We start from the raw sequence: 17571 nt of genomic DNA, 5'->3' as shown, positions 1-17571 counted from the left end.
AAGAAATAGATTTATCAGTCCAAGAAAATGCTAAATGTGAAAAATTATTAGCAAAAACATTTAGGAAATCTGAGAAACTATGAAAAGATTAAACCTAAGAATAATCGGAATAGAAGAAGGAGACTTTCAGCTCAAGAATCCAGAAAATACATTTCAAAAAATCATAAAGGAAACTTTTCCTAACAAAAGGACATACCTTAAAGGTACAAGAAACTTAGAGAACACAAAATAGATTTGACCAGATAGAAATTTCCCCCATAAGAATCAAAACACTATATATACAGAATAAAGAAAGAATATTGAAATTTGCAATGAGAAAAGGCCAAGTAACATATAATGGTCAACCTATTATAATTACACCTGATTTCTCACCAGAGATCTAAAAGACAGAGGGCCTGAGAAAATATCTTTCAGCTTAAAAGACCATGGATGTACTCTACTCAGCAAAACTCTCAATCAGCATTGATGAGCAAACCAAGATATTTCACAACAAAATAAAATCTAAACAATATCTATCCTCAAATTCTGTTCCACAGAAATTACTGAAAGGGAAACTTCAACCTAAGGACAGAAACTACACCCATGAAAATTTAGGCAATAAATAATCTCACACCAGGAATACAAAAAGAAGGAAAATACATATACACCACCATCACTACCACCACCACCACTACCACCACTAACTACAATAAAATAACATTAAGAACTAGCAATCATTGTTCATTAATATCTCTCAATATCAATATAATCAATATTCAACTTAAAAAGCCCACAGGATAATAGAAAAGATTTAAAAACAAAACAAACAAAAAAAAAACCAAACCAAAACAAAACAAAACAAAAAAAAAAACAGGATCCATTCTTCTGATTTATACAAGAAACACACCTAAATATCAAAGATAGGCTTACCTCATGGTAAAGAGTTGAAAAAAGATTTTCAAATCAAATAGACCCAAGAAGCAAGTTGTTGTGCTTATTCTAATATCTAACAAAATAAATCTCAAATAAAAATTAATCAAAAGGAACAGGGAAGAACATTTTATACTCATCAAGAAAAAACATCCACCACGATGATATCTCAATTCTTAACATTTATGCTCCAAACACAAGGGCACCAACATTTTAAAAAGAAACATTACTAAAGCTTAAATCATATATTGAATGTCACACATTAATACTAGCAGACTTTAATATACTACTCTCACCAATGTATAACTAATCCATACAAAAACTAAATGGAGAAATAATGGATCTAACAGACATTATGATTCAAATAGACCTCGTAGATGTCTACAGAACATTTCACCCAAACATAAAAGAATATGCTTCATTCTAAGCACCTCACTGAACAATCTCAAAAATTGTCCGTACAGTTGGATGCAAAGAAAGTCCCAAAAAATACGAGAAAATTGAAATAACTTCTTGTATCCTATCAAACCACCATGGAATAAAGCTGGATATAAATAATAACAGCAAACAAACTCATGGAAACTGAACAACTCTCTGCTGAATGGGCCAAGGAAGAAATAAGAAAGAAATTAAAGACTTCCTAGGAATAAATGAATAAATTCAATAAAAATTAATGCACAATATACCCAAACTTATGGTATAGAATGAAAGCAGTGACAAGAAGAAACTTCATAGACACTAAGTGCCTTCATAGAGAAATTAGTGAGATCAGACACTAGTGACTTAGCAGTACACTTTAAAGTTCTAGAACAAAAAGCAAACACACCCAAAAGAGATAGAAGACAAAAAAATAATAAAGCTCAGGCCTGAAATCAATAAAATAAAAACAAAGAATCAATACAAAGAATCAATGAAACAGCAAGTTGGTTCTTTAAGAAAATCAGCAAGATAGGCAAACTTGACACAAGCTGGAATTATCTCAGAGAAAAAAAAAACCTCCTTTGAGGAAATGCCTCCATGAGATCCAGTTGTAAGGCATTTTCTCAACCTAGTGATCAAGGGGGAGGGCCCAGCCCATTGTGGATGGTACCATCCCTGGGCTGGTAGACCTAAGTTCTATAAGAAAGCAGACTGAGCAAGTCATGGGAAGCAAGCCAGTAAGTGACATCCCTCCATGGCCTCTGCATCAGCTCCTGCTTCCTGACCTGCTTGAGTTCCAGTCCTGACTTTCTTTGGTGATAAACAGCAATATTCAGGAATAGAATCCTTGACTAAGATACAACCCCCCCCTTTTTTTTTAACAAATTAACTAAAAGGCAGACACAAAGAATACCCAAATGAACTAAATGGGAATTAAAAGTGGGGACATAATGACAGACATAAAAGAAATCCAAAGAATCATTATGTCATACTTCAAATACCTCTACAGTACAAAAATTGAAAAATCTAAAATAATTAGACAAGTTTCTTGATTAATACCACTTACCAACGTTAAATCAAGAGCAAATAAACACTGTAAATAGACCTATAATTCCCAAGAAATTAGAGGTTGTACTTAAAAGTCCCCCCCCCAAAAAAAGCCCAGGGATGAATAGTTTTAGTGCAGAATTCTACACCTTCAAAGAAGATCGAATACCAACAGTCCTCAAATTATTGCACAAAATAGAAACAGAACAAACATTCTCAAAGTCATTTTATGAGGCCACAGTCATCATTATATCTAAACCATACAAAGATTCAACAAAGGAAGATAATTACAGACTAATTTCCATCATGAACATTGATACAAATATAGTTAATAACATACTCACTAAATAAATACAACACATGAAAAGATTATCCACCATACCCAAGTAGGCTTAATCCCAGAGATACAGGGATAGTTCAGTATACAGAAATATGTCAAGGTAATCCACCATCTAAACAAACTGGAAAAAGAACCCACATAATCATCTCATTAGATGCTACAAAAGCCTTTGAATCCAACATCTCTTCATGTTGAGATCAGAGATACAATGGACATGCCTAACAACATAAAGGCAATTTAAAGCAAGCCTATAGCCAACATCATATTCAATGGAGAGAAATTTAAAACATACCTAAAGGCACATGATATTTGGGAAATGAGCCAAAATGGAGAGTGTCTTTAACAAATAGTGCTGGCCTAATTGGATGTCTGCAAGTAGAAAAATGCAAAAAGATCTATATTTATCACCGAGCACAAAATTCAAGTCCACATGGATCAAAACATCAATGTAAAACCAGATATACTAAATAGCACAGAATGTGGGGAGTAGCTGAACTCATTGGCACAGGAAACAACTTCCTGAAAAGAACAACAATGTCTCAGACACTAATATCAGCAATTAATAAATGGGACCTTATGAAACTCAAAAGCTTTTGTAAGGCAAGGAATACTATCAATGGGAGAAAATGACAGCCTACGGATTGGACAATGCAAATCAAAATGTCTCTGAGATTCTATTTTATACTTGTCAGAATGGGTAAGATCAAACCTCAAGTAACAGCTCATGCTGGCAAGGATGTGGAGCAAGGGAAACACTTCTCCACTGCTGGTGGGAGTTCAAACAGTCACTCTGGAAATCAATTTGGCAGCTTACTGGAAGACTGGGAACAGATCTATCTCAAGACTCAGCTATGCCACTCTTGGACATATTTCTAAAAAATGTTCCACCTTACTGCAAGGATACTTGCTCAACAGTGTTCCTAGCACCTTTATTTGTAATAGCTGGAAACAACTCAGATGTCCCTCAACTAAAGAATAAAAAAAGAAAATATGGTACATTCACACAATGGAGGATTACTTACAATGACATCATGAAATTTGTAGACAAATAGATAAAACTAAAAAAAATTGTGAGTGAGATAACACAGACTCAGAAAGACAAACATAGTATGTACTCCCTTATAGGTTGATATTACTTATAAAGTAAAAGACAATCATGCTACGAACTACAGACCCAAAGAAGCTAATTAACAAAAAGGGCTTTTTGGGAGACACAAGGATCCCAGGGAAAGGGGGAAGAAAATGAATATTGCAGGTGGAATAAAAACAGGAGGAATAAGATGAAGAAGAGAGGAAAGGAGAGAATACTGGAAGAAATTATTGGATTGGGAAACATTTTAGGGATGAGGTGGCTAACTTAGTCCAATGGAAACTCCATGGAATCTACTAGAGTAACTCTAACAAATATTCCTAGTAATGGCAGACATGGAGCCATCTTCTGTAACCAGGCAAGGCCTCAAGGGCAGGGATTCAAATACCAACCCAGCCACAAAATCTTCGATAGGTTGTCTTGTCTACGGAGTGTTCTGGAATGGGAGCTTAGAAGAATCATCATCAAAGAGACCAGAGAGACTTCATCCAGCAACTGCTAGGGGCAGATACAGTCTCACAGCTAAGCATTAGGGGGACCTTGGAGAATCCTTTGGAGGATGAAGAGGAAGGATAGGAGTTACCGAAGTGGTCAGGGACACCATGAGAACAGGGACCATGGATCAACTGACTAGGACTCCTTGTCACTTGCAGAAATTAGGGAGCTTGTAGGGGTTTATCCTAAGCCCTCTGCATATATATTAGGGCAGAGTAGCTTGGTCTTCTAGTGGAAATCCTAACAGTTGAGAGTAGGGTAGTTCCTGACTCTTTTGTCTATCCATGGAACAATTTTCCTCCTACTGGGTTGCCTTGACCAGTCTTGATGTGATGGTATGTGACTGGTTTTATTGAAGCTTGTTATGTTGTGTTTGATGACCTTGGGGGACCTATTCCTCTTTGAGAAGAGGAGAGGGATGGATCTGGGGGAGAGGAAAGATGTCTTGGGGTTTTACTGCTATGAAGAAATACCCTGACCAAGGCAACATTAAAAATTTTTATTGAATATTTATTATTTACATTGCAAATGTTATCCTCTTTCCGAGTTTACCCTCCATACTCCTTATTCCAACCCCCCAACCCTGCTTCTGTCAGGGTGTTCACCCACCCACCCATCCCTTCTCATCACCCCACCCTGATATTCCCCTACTCTGGGGCAACGAGCGTTGGGAAGACCAAGGGCTTCTCCTCCCATTGATGCCAAACAAGGCTATTTTCTGCTCCATGTTCAGCTGTATCCATGGGTCTGGCCATTTGTACTCTTTGGATATGGATTAATTCCTGGGAGTTCTGGTTGGTTGGTATTGCAGTTCTTATGGAGTTGCAAACCCCTTGAGGTCCTTCAGTTCTTTCTCAGACTCTACCATTGGGAACCTGGTTCTCAGTCCAATGGTTGGCTGTGAGCATCTGCCTCTGTATTTGTCATGTTCTGGCAAAGCACCTCAGGAGACAGCTATATCAGTTTTCTGTGAACATGCACTTCTTAGCATCAGCAATATTATCTGGGTTTGGTAGTTGCATGTGGGCTGGATCACCAGGTGCGGCAGTCTGTGGATGGCCTTTCCTTCAGTCTCTGCTCCCAACTTTGTCTTTGTATTTCCTCCTGTGAATATTTATTTTTGTTCCCCCTTCTAAGAAGGACTGATGCATCCACACCTTGGTCATCTTTCTTCTTGAGCTTCATGTGGTCTGTGAATTGTATCTTGGGAATCCTGAGCTTTTGGGCTAATATCCACTTATCGGGGAGTATATTTCATAGGTGTTTTTTGTTTGTTTGTTTGTTTTGTTTTGTTTTGTTTTGTGATTGGGTTACCTCTCTCAGGATGATATTTTCTAGTTCCATCCATTTGCCTAAGAATTTCATGAAGTCATTGTTTTTAATAGCTGAAGTATTCCATTGTGTAAATGTACCACTTTTTCTGTATCCATTCCTCTGTTGAAGGACATCTTGCTTCTTTCCAACTTCTGGCTATTATAAATAAGGCTGTTATGAACATAATGGAGCATGTGTCCTTGTTATATGTTGGAGCATCTTTTGGGTATATGTCCAGGAGTGGTATAGCTGGGTCCTCAGGTAGTACTATGTCTAATTTTCTGAGACCCACTCACATTTGAATAATATGCAGACTGTAAGACTTTGAAACACTCGGTCCTAAATAGGATCTCTTCAAACCCTTTCTCCTGAGCCTTAGGGAATCTGTGAGGGAAGAGGAGGCAGAAAGACTGGTAAACCCAGAGGTGGTAAATGACCCCAAGGAAACAGTTTCTTCCTGATACAACAGAGCTGATGCACATATCAACTCACGAAGACTGAGGCAGCATACACAAACCTGCTATAGGTTCAAGCCAGAGCAGAGAGAGAGAGAGAGAGAGAGAGAGAGAGAGAGAGAGAGAGAGAGAGAGAGAGAGAGAGAGATGGTCAAGAGCTCCCCAACCAAGAACATACCTACAACTGATACCATCTGGCAAAGGAAAGATCAGTTTTCTCCAACAAAGTCACACAATAAAGTCAATGTCTGGGGCTGGCCCCATGCCCTGGAATAATTGGCCTATACAAAATGAACCCAATGCTAGTTTTCTGAACTGTTTGTTCTATTTGTTTTTGGTATTGGCATTGGGGGAGGGGAGGGTACTTGGTCTTTTGTTTCTTTGTTTTGAGTTGCAAGTATGCTTTTTACCTTTTCATGCTTTTTTGAGAAGAAGGGGGAGGGGGATAGGAAGAGGGATAGGAAGAGAGAACATAAAATTGGACAAGTACAGCAGTGGAGAAAATTGGAAAAATCTGTGGGGGGGGGGAGGAGAAGAAATGGTCAAAATATTTTGTATAAATCCTTTATCAATAAAAATGACAGAATAAAATAGAATAAATACAGATAAACTGTGTAAATAATTAAAGGAAACATACAAGCAGCTAACAAGCATGTGAAAATATTCAGTATTATCAGTCATAAGAAAATGAAAACTGAGGAGCACAGTGAGATATTACTACACCCACATGGTGACTGAAATAAATATATACAGGGTGACAACTCAAAACAATAGGGTGAGACGGGGGCCCTCGTGCACTGCTTATAGGGTTGTAAAAGGATTTAAGTACTATAAAAGACATTATCCAAGCTTCTTGAAATGTTTACGGTAAATTTATCATAAGTCCCAGTAGTTCTACTCCAAAAAGTTTACCTAGTCAAGGGAGCTAGAAAACTATATCTACACCATTGGGTGGTGGCTGCACACAGGACTATGATTTAAACAGATCAACAATGAGAAAAATCCCAATATTTATCTGATGGTGAATATATCTGACAGACATGAACTTCCATTGCATAGTTACTGATGGGAAAGGAAACATACAGTGGTTTAGAGATTATGAAGACACTATGCTAAGGCCAGACACTAGAGGTCACAGGTCATTTGGAGGCAAGGAAGAATAGGAGGCAGTTTGGCATCTTCATTTGTTTTTGGGTTATGTGCTTTCCTCCTATAATGATGCACTTGTCAGTCCAGGATCTTCACCTAAATGTGCTGCGCACATACACCTCTCTCCAAGCAATGTCTCTAGCAAACTCAGAGCTCCTCTGCTCCCTACCCACATTGGGGTACACATTTTCTAGTCTCTGAACAATAATATACTTCATTGCCTCTGGTAAACAATCAAATGTAGACATTTTCTTTTGTTTTTTGTTTTGTTTGGGGGATTTTTTGTTCTTGTTTTTTTTTTTTTTTTTTCCTATTTTATTGGATATTGTATGCATTTACATTTCAAATGTTATTTCCTCTTCCATCCCTGCTCCCCCTGCTTCTATGAGGAAGCTCCCCCTCACACTCACCCACTCCCACCTCACTGCCCTGGCATTCCCCTACAGTGGGGTAGTGAGCCTTCACAGGACCAAGGGCTTCTCCTCCTATTGATGCCAGACAATGCCATCCTCTGTTACATATGCAGCAGGAGCCATCAGTCTGTCCATGTGTGCTCTTTAGTTGGTGGGTTAGTTTCCAGGAGCTCTGGGTGTTATTTCCAGTGTACCTGTGTTTCCAACCTGAATTGTGTTGTGTACATTTAGTATTAAGGCAAAATTATATCCTCTAGGAGCCTGTTAAGAAGAATCCCATATTCAGCACCTTATGTCTGTGTGCAACTAGGCATTGTTATGGGAAGAGATATGCACAACAGGAAAAGGAATGTATGACCCAATTCATCAGCGAAAACAATCATCCAAAATATGCCCCCTAGGGATCCAACTCCTCCTTCTTCTGAACTCCATAAAAGGAGGCCATGATCTATCACCAGGAGTCTTGAGGACTCTCTCATGGGCCACTGTCAATCTAGACAATGTATCACTCTTTAAACTGTACTGTAACTGTGCTGCAGTGTGGTTGTGGTGCTTCTCTTGTAGGGGTTTTAAATTAGATACTCTCTGTATTTACATTTGAAATGTTATCCCCTTCTCCCACCCTGATCCCATTTTCCCTCTCCTCCACCTGTCTTCATGAAGGTGCACTCGATCCTAATCACCCTCTCCACTCCAGTGCCTTGGCATTCCCCTACATTAGGAAAACATGCCCTCCCTGGACCAAAGGCCTCTTCTCACATTGATGCCAGACATTGCTATCTTCAACTACATATGCAACTGGAGCCATAGGTCTCTCAATGTGTGCTCAAAGGTTGGTGTTTTAGACCATGGAAGTTGTAGTGTGTTTGGCTGATTGATAATGTTGTTATTCCCACATAAGGTTGCAACCCCTTTCAGCTCCTTCAGTCCTTTCTTTTGGTCCTTCATTGGAATCCTCCTGTTCAGTCCGATGGTTAGTGGCAAGCATGCTCAGCTGTATCTGTATCTGGAAAAGCCCCTGAGGAGACATCTTTATCTGGTTCCTGGCAGTAAGTACATCTTGGCATCAGCTACAGTGCTTGGGTTTGGTGGCTGCATATGTGGTGTATCCCCCAGATGAGGCAGCCTCTGAATGATCTTTTCTTCAATCCCTACTCCTATATTTGACTTTGTATTTCCTCCTGTGAGTGTTTTGTTCTCCCTTCTAAAAAGAACTGAGGCATCCCCATTTTGGCATTCCTCCTTTTTGAGCTTCATAAGGTCTGTGGATTGTTTCTTGGGTATTCAGAGCTTTCTGGGGCTAGTATGTGCTTATCAGTGAGTGCATACCATGTGAGGATCTTTTGGGATTGGGTTACCTCACTCAAGATGATAATCTCTAGTTCCATCATTTTCATAGGAATTTCATAAAGTCATTGTTTCTAATAGTTGAAAAGCACTCCATTGTGTAAATGTACCACAATTCCTGTATCAATTCCTCTATTAAAGGACATCTGGTTATTTCATATTGTTTGTGACTATTGTGAAGGGTGTCTTTCCCTAATTTATTTCTCAGCATGTTTATCCTTTGAGTAGAGGAAGGCTACTGATTTGTTTGAGTTAATTTTATAACGAGCCAGAAGTAAAAGATGGAAGAAGAACCTTAAACACAAATGTGTTTGAGGGGTATTGGTGTACTGTAGACACCTTCCCTGGAGGTGTAACAAAGCATGTGACTAAACAACTTAAAACGGAGAATTTATTTGGAGATATGGTTTAAGTGCTCAGTTGACAATAAGGGGGGAAAGCATGTCTTCAGGAGTAAAAGATATTGGCTACTTTGGTCCTCAGCTGAAATACTCACTTTCTCTGGATTCAGGGTGGGTCTCACCTGTTCTGATAAACATGAAACAAGCTTACAGGCACTCTGAGAGGTGGGTGTCTCCCAGCTGATTCTAAATCTAGCCAAGTTAGCAATCCTTGGTAAGGTAGGGTGTTCTAAAACTGGATTTGTTTGACAAATGCAGAATTCTATACATTTCCCAAAACTTATGTAACTTTACAAAGTGGGAATTTTTATTGCATGTAATTTGTAATTTAATCTGCTACCTTTAAAAATATGCAATTATGTTCCTTTCCCTCTAGTTATACAAATAAACAACAAAGAATTTAATGAGTCTATATTTGATCATTTTACTCTCAAAGGAAAACTATTTTATCAAGTATAAACAACTCAAAATTTAGAGAGGTTTAAAAATGATAGTTTTTCTAGAATTTAAAGCTATAAGTAAGCAAAATAAAGTTGTGAGGCAGATTGCTATCTTCAGAAATTTTACATCAATATCTACCTGTTAAATTATTCAGGAATCTATCACTATCCTATAATGTAGATACATGTAACAGTTTTGGTTCATTTTTAAATGTTGAGAATATTAAATAAATATCAAATTAAAGGCTTTATCAAAAGTCATGGGACCTCAAGTTAGAAGATACATATGATTTTTCGGAAAATGTCTACTCATTGATATTTACATTCTTCTCTGAAACTCTCCTTAAAGCCTGTCAAATCTGTCCAGAAAGAATATACCAGATAACTTGGAATCCCCAAGAGGTAACATTTATTTACTTTTGCAAAGCAGGGACAAGTAGAAAGACCCAACAGGGATTTTCTACCTGATGCTGATGTTAGGAAGCATACACACATCCAGAAAGTTTGGCTTTGACACAAGCTTCTTTGACACTACATGAATACTATATATAAAACCATAACCTAGATCTCAGATACCCAGATCCTCATAAAATATAAATTTTGACAGAGGGGAAAAAGCTGGTTTCCCCTCGTTTATTATTGTACCCTAAAGCTCACTGATATGCAATGTGCCCAAGAGTTTAATGACTATCTGAATTTAATATGCAAAACAAACTAAGCACATGCAAACCATCTCGTCATTTTCCCAACCTCTGTATTCCATGACCATATTTATTTTATGCTGTTGGTTTGAGGGAGACAGCCACTTTCTTTTCTTCTGTGGCATATGATAAAACTGTGGTATATCTGGCTTTAATGTCAACCTGCCACAAATTAGAATCTCCACAGCTGTCCTGATTACAAATTGGATGTAGAAGACCCAATTCAAGTGTGTTTATCTGGTAGCAACCCAGATAAAAAGCAGTTCTGTTAAAGGGGGATTACTTATTCTTTGCTCTCTTGACTTTCTCTCTTATCATCAGGTTGGTCTACTCTGCTGCTGCTGCTGTTGCTTCTGATGATGATGATGATGATGATGATGATGATGATGATGATGATGTGATGATGATGATGATGTTTTTCCTGACACCAGAGCCAACCTTTCCGGGCCTCTAACATTGCCTAAGGACCACAGGCTCTCCAGAAAACTTCTAGCACTGGGGGCAAGATTGGTACAGTTGAGGATCCAGCCCCTTGCACTAAGCAACTACCAATTTCTCAATATCCCAGGTGTGCCACAAGTGCTGTTACTGTTTCACAGTAAGCTGTTATAATAAAGATTTTTAGCATATGTAAACTCGATCTATTAGTTTTGTTTCTCGAGAACCTGATGTGGTGGTGTGGATGAAAATGGCACCCACATACTCACAGGACTGCCACTATTGGGAAGTGTGCCCTTGTTGGAGTAGGTGTGGCCATATGGATGAAGTGTGTCCCTGGGGGGAATGGAGGGGGTGCTTTGTGGCCTTAGAAGCCCAAGTCAGGCCCAAAGTCTCTTTCTTCTGCCTGCTAATTCAGACACAGACTTCTCAGCTACCTTCCCAGTACCATATCTGCCTGCATGCCACCATGCTTTTCTCCATGATGATAATGGACTAAACCTCTAAACTGTAAATCATCCCAGTTTAATGGTTTCCTTTATGAGAGTTGCTATGGTCATGCTGCCTCTTCACAGAAATGAAACATTAAGATATCTGGCTAAAATGTTTGTGACAAGGTATTTGTTACAGGAGGTAAATCAGGAACACAAGATGAATGTAATGATTAGCAGCAATTCCAATGTTGGGAATAGACATGAACAGTTGTAACATAGCCTTAAAAAATCCTGTCTACAGAAAATCCTGTCTACAGGAAACTATTGTATTTTAGTGTTAGAAATCAACTATGTAATGGTTTTATTCGTTTGCTTAAAAATCTAAGTTGTTAGGCACAGGAGAGACAGCTCAGCACATAGGAGACAGTACTCCTTTTGCAGTGTCTGAGTTTGCTTCTCAGCACACACAACAGTGTCCTCTTTTGGCCTTTCCAGGCACCAGGCATGCACAAGGTGCACATACATATATGCAGCCAAACACTCACACACATAATTTAAATGAGTAGATATTTTCAAAATACTGCGGATAGCTTTTTAAAATAATTGTTACTGATTAGTATATGTTATTGTGTGCCCTATCAGAGATGTTATGGGGGAAGATTAATATCCAGCAAAGAACACCCATGCATACACACTGGAAATTTAGCATACATTGTAGCACATACAGATTCATCTTTATTACATAGAATTTTAGTTCAGAAGCTGTTATTGTATGAAAACAATATGATTGAGTACCTTAGATGAGTTAAGTCTTCTCTCCTTCCTTCTCTCTCTCTCTCTCTCTCTCTCTCTCTCTCTCTCTCTCTCTCTCCCTCCCTCTCTCTCTCTCTCTCTCTCTCTCTCTCCTCCCCCCTGTCTCTCTCTCTCTCTCTCTGTGTGTGTGTGTGTGTGTGTGTGTGTGTGTTTCAAATAGTAGTTTAAAGTCTTGTATATTAACCTTTCTTCGATCTGTGGTTGTACCCAGCAAAAAGCACAGAGTCATTGCTCAATGTGCAATAGCATTTGTAAACAGTGATGAGATGGGGCACTAATTTAATGTGGCTGGAGATTATAAATTGCTTACTGTCACCTCCAAGTTTTCTTGGTGAATGGCTTTTCTAGGGAAAGCATGGAGGATCTTTAGGAAAAAACATTTGCCATTTGTGGAAAATATGCCCAGGCCTCAAATTGGTGGTGAAACAGTGTTTCAGGAACTTGGGCCAAAGTTCTCGTTTCTTGGCAAATGTGTGTTTGGCTGGTTTCAGAGAGCCTGTGCCATTTCTATACATTATGTGATGTGTAGAAGTTAAATCTGGAATGTTTATTGTGTGTGTTTATTCATTATTGTATGTGGAGGGCATGGGGGAGAGTACAACACAGGAGTATGGAGGCCAGGGAACAACTTTGTGGAGTCCGTTCTCTCCTTACTCCTGTAGGTGGCTTTTGGGGACTGAACTTGGGGGTCTCAGCTTGCATAACAAGCACCTTTACCTCCCGAGCCATCTCACAAGTCCACGTATCAACTTGTGTTTGGAGAAAACATACTGGATGGAAGAAAAGACTTTACCTGAACCAACCTTTTTTAGGATTCTAGTCTGTTAAAATATGCTGCAGTTAACTATAACCACATTTTTTTTTTTTTTTTTTAATTTGGAAGGAGCTTTTCACACATGTCCCACAAGGAAAATCCATTTTGAGCTTAAAATTGATTTCCACTTATGTTGTAACAGATTGTGTAATCCCTGCATCTAAAACATGCTGCAGTCTGCCTACATTTAGGAGGCAAGAATTCCTATCCCACCAGCAATCTTGCTGCAGATCATACTTGGGAATTGGTCCTCATTTCCATCCTTCGTCATCCCCCACTTCCCCAACCCCATTTCAAATTTTTCTTTCCAGAAACTAAGTTTGTCCAATTCTTCCACACCTAACCATCCATATGGCCAAAATCGAATCTGTTTTTAACCTAAACCCTGGGCCAATGGCACAAAATCTAGCTCTATAGGTTAGGCCATAGCATTCTGCTTTCTTTCTTTAGAAGAGTGTTCAAGTTTAGTGAAAATAAAGAGATAATTGAACTAAGAATTTGGCAGCCAAGGAGATTTGACATCCAAATATTTCAAAATATTTTCCTTTGCAGTAGAAATATGCTCTTTCTCCTCAACCTTATCACCACCCCATTTCTTCATGGCAAACCAGCAATGGAGAGAGAGAGAGAGAGAGAGAGAGAGAGAGAGAGAGAGAGAGAGAGAGAGAGAGAGGTGCTTAAAAGCAAGAAGCAGCTTTTTCCAACTGGAGAACAAGTGTTTCCTAGGCTAGACATGAGAACACTGAATCTCTAAGCTTTGCCTGTCAAACGTTCAAATGGTGTGTGCTTCGGGGCAGTTAAGAGAAATTTTGGAAGTGGTAGAGGGAAAACAAGTCTCTTACAACCTATCCGATATTTTAGCAACTCTGTGGAAACACAGCCTCCTTCAAACATCAAGAAAGACCATCCTGTATGATGTTTTCATTCTGTCTAACCCTTTGCCTTCCCTGCCTCATGAATTCATAGCACTGAATTCTTTGTCCACATGTCTGCCATGAAGAGACACCATGATCAAGGCAGCTCTTATAAATTTAACTGGAGCTGGCTTACTGGTTCCGAGCTTCAGTCCATTATCGTCAATCAAGGCAGGAGCATGCTTACCATGCTGTGTTCAGGCAGGCATGGTGAGAAAGGAGCTGAGAGTTCTGCATCTTTATCTGAAGACAGGAGAAACTGACTCTTCTGCACTGGGAAGTGCTTCAGAGCCCACCCCCACAGCGACACACTTCCTCAAACATGGCTATGCCTACTCTAAAAGGCCATACCTCCTAATAATGCCACTTCCCTTGGGCCCAACATATTCAAACCGCCATACTGTCCAGGTCTCCTCCTGACTGGATCTTACACAGCACGTGCTCATGCGGTAATGGTTAGACGGATGGATGGGTACCAATGGAACACAGCATGTGTACTTATGGTGAAACTTACGGAAGATGGATTGCAATAGCTGTCAACCCAAGGCCCAATAATCACCTCAAATTACAAACACTTAGAGAGAGCTCTGTATGAACTGATGAGGTTTCTCCTGAATATCTTTCAGGTTCCACTTAATGATAAAGCAAGCTTCTCAAGCAAACAGTGCGCAGGGGGTGGGGCCAGAATGTGGGTTGGAAGTTGATAGTGAACACCGTGAAGAACAGGGTGATAGTGAACACCCGAACACAGTGAAGAACAGGGCAGTTCTGGATGAAGTTTTTCTTTACCTTTGGTTATCTAGAGAAAAATAAAAGAGAGGCTATATTTCTCTGCTTCCACAAGTCAAGGGTCTAGTTCTGCACACCAGTGAACGCAATTATCTATCAGAACAATACTGAGCATTTACCATCAATGGATCTTTTTAAATATGTTTCAGCTTATTAATTTTATTTGCTAAACAACTGTAAATGTACATTTATTACTGTCTTCCTTGTTTCCATCCAACGGAGAAAATGAGCTGAAAGTAACAAAACTTGTAAGAGAGGGAGGGGAAAAAAAACATAAAAGAAATGGAAATTGTTTCGAGCTGTTGGTGTACTGGAGGTAGGTAACTTCTCACCATCTGAGGACGGTTTTTACGGTTGTCATTTAACAGGAGCACAACAGACACTTGAAACAGTTTGGGGCTTTGTCTGGACTTGCAGAGCGAGTAAGTGATGGGAACAGAATTCAAACCCAAAGATGGAGAGCACCAATTCCTGTGTCTCCATAGCCAGAGAATAGCAGCTTCAAAGTCTTTAAAAGTTGCAGGCGACTGGACTCAGAACAGGAAGAACTGAAACGTCCATATATTGCTAGCCCCAGCAAGCCCGGGATGATATCCTGGCTTGGGTACAGGTCCTGGCTGTGGATTAGGACATGATGAGCTAAGGCTCAAAGCCAACTGGAGAGTACCAGCCAGGCACTGAACGGTGGCAAGGCTGACAGGTGGAAGTTAAGCTTAGCAGGAAGTGCCTTGGAATCGCTCCGGGTCCTGAAAGGATAATTTCCTGGTTCTCCATCCTCTGAGGTGGTCAGAGGGATGACTTGAACTCCTTGTTCAGGGAGAAGAAGGGGTGACAGCAGCTCCTTTGTTCTGTTCACCCTCTCCAGTGTGCAGACTTTCTCCCCTGGTCAAATGCCACTGGGCTTTGCTCCCTGGAGACAAGGGCATAACTGTCCTTCATCATTTTCTACCATCGAGCCGTAGTCTTGTCATTGTCCACATCTACTGAATTGATGGATCACCAACACAAATGAAATTAGCATTTGCATGGGTATGACGCATTTGTTGTCAGTTATACTTCTAAAATGTATTACTCCTCAGTCTCTAGAGAAATCGGGGGAGGCTTCATTTAGGAAAAGGACTGTACACTGCTGCTGATTTCAAACAGCAGTTTTCAGGTGATGTGACTCACAGAAATCTGGGGATGGGGGGGAAGTACGTTGATTACCAAAGTTACAATTCTCTACTTAGGGTCCTATTGTGGTTCTTCGTTTTTTTAAAAAAGTCCCATCAATTTAATAACAATTAAAAAACCCCAAATGCAAAACTGAGCATAAGACAAGTGGCCCCGGGGCAGGGACAAGAGGATCCCTGCTCATGGCACCAGGCTTGGCTGCAGGGTCCCCCAGTATTGATATTACTATGAGATTGGGGGACAGCGAGTGTCCTGTGGGAGCCACGGTCATCCGAGTCAGTACCTTTAGTTCTTCGGGGGTCTGGTCAGCTTCTGCATGCCCCGGATCTTGTCTAGCAGGCCATTGATAAAGGCCTCGGTGGGTTTGTAACAGTCAACTAACAGCTCCTTGACTCTAGCAGCCCGGGTATCATCACTTTCCATGTCCAAGAGTTCATCCACATCTATTTCAAGCTCTGGGATCTCCTCTTCCTTACAGTCATAGAGCCCCGTGAGCTGTTCTAAGATCCACTCGTCCAAGTTGAGGCGCTTCCGGACCTCCTTGCGGTTGTACTTTATGATCTTCGCTGGCCGTCTCCCCTGGCCATCTTCATCCGGGTTGTTCCCTGGGCCAGAGGTTTCTCCTGGAGTACCAGGGGGACTCTGGAAGTAGACTCGGGGCCTTGTGTTGGCACTGCCTGGCTTGGGGCTTGGGTCAGCCAACTCTGGGCCCCCTGCGGGGCCACTGTCCGCCATGGCGGCCGCTTGGGCCACATATGCGCCTGCGCAGTTGCCTCCCGGATCCCTGCCCCCACCCCTACTTCCTGGTTGGTCACTGGCTCAGGTTAGCTCATGGATTAGGTAGGTTCTGCAACACCACCCTGCGGGGGGCAGCTACCCTAGTGTGGTTCTTGATGTTCCTTACTTGGGGGATTGCCAAATGAATACTATAAATGAAGTATAAATGTTAGACGGCATGCAGTTGTTTTTATTCATTGTTATTATTATTATTATTGTTGTTGTTGTTGTTGTTGACAGTAAGTTATACAAGCTGTTAGCAAAAACAGGATGCCATGAGTATATTCGAAGATCCAACAGTGGCTTTAAGAACTTGAAAGCAGCATCAAAACCTAAAGGTCAATTTGAATGAGAGGTTGAAGAGGTAGGTAGTCTCTGGACATAATATAACTTTCTCAAAAAGTTATGAATGTTAGAGAGCATTAACAATAGACAAAGAATTTCTGCAGGTTAAAAATAGAAAACTACAAAGAGTCCAAAAGAGCCTGGGAACCTGGGATGGCAAGTCTTGGACTCTGATCCAAAACAGAGAGTATTTTCACATTGCCCTAGCACTTGATGCTGCCCACCATGTGGGGTGAGTGGATAAGGGCGTGTGTCCTCAACCTCCACAGGATTACTGGGCTTCTGGGAGTGAAGGTAAAACAGACCTGATTGCACTGGGAAGTCTAGAGGGCCAAACACCATTTTACCATTTCTATAGCTCCCAGAAGCTCACCTCTCACAGTTGCTCCCAGATAGTACATGTGTCACACAGTTCTGGTACCCCACAGGCTTGGCCACCATCTCCTCCTTTCATGGGCTCACAAAAGCCAAATTCCCCACCTCCTAGAAACCCAGATTTCCAGATGGCACCCCCCCACACACACATAGAAGGACTGCAAACAGAACAAGTAAC

At 40.4% G+C, this 17571-nt stretch overlaps 1 protein-coding gene across 1 annotated transcript; it reads right to left on the bottom strand.

Moving 5' to 3' along the window:
* Positions 1-16181: 16181 nt before the first annotated feature.
* LOC308420723 (protein phosphatase 1 regulatory subunit 14B-like) lies at positions 16182-16631 on the bottom strand (the record flags this gene model as incomplete). The annotated part of the gene is made up of 1 exon (XM_080916898.1): positions 16182-16631. The coding sequence occupies one exon, from the start codon at positions 16629-16631 to the stop codon at positions 16182-16184; it is 450 nt and encodes a 149-aa protein (XP_080773024.1).
* Positions 16632-17571: the final 940 nt, after the last annotated feature.

This window comes from Micromys minutus, assembly GCF_963924665.1.
Source record: "Micromys minutus genome assembly, chromosome: 5".
NCBI classification, from domain to species: domain Eukaryota; kingdom Metazoa; phylum Chordata; class Mammalia; order Rodentia; family Muridae; genus Micromys; species Micromys minutus.
The sequence above is the reverse complement of the archived record's forward strand: the minus strand, read 5'-3'. Positions and strand labels throughout refer to the sequence as shown.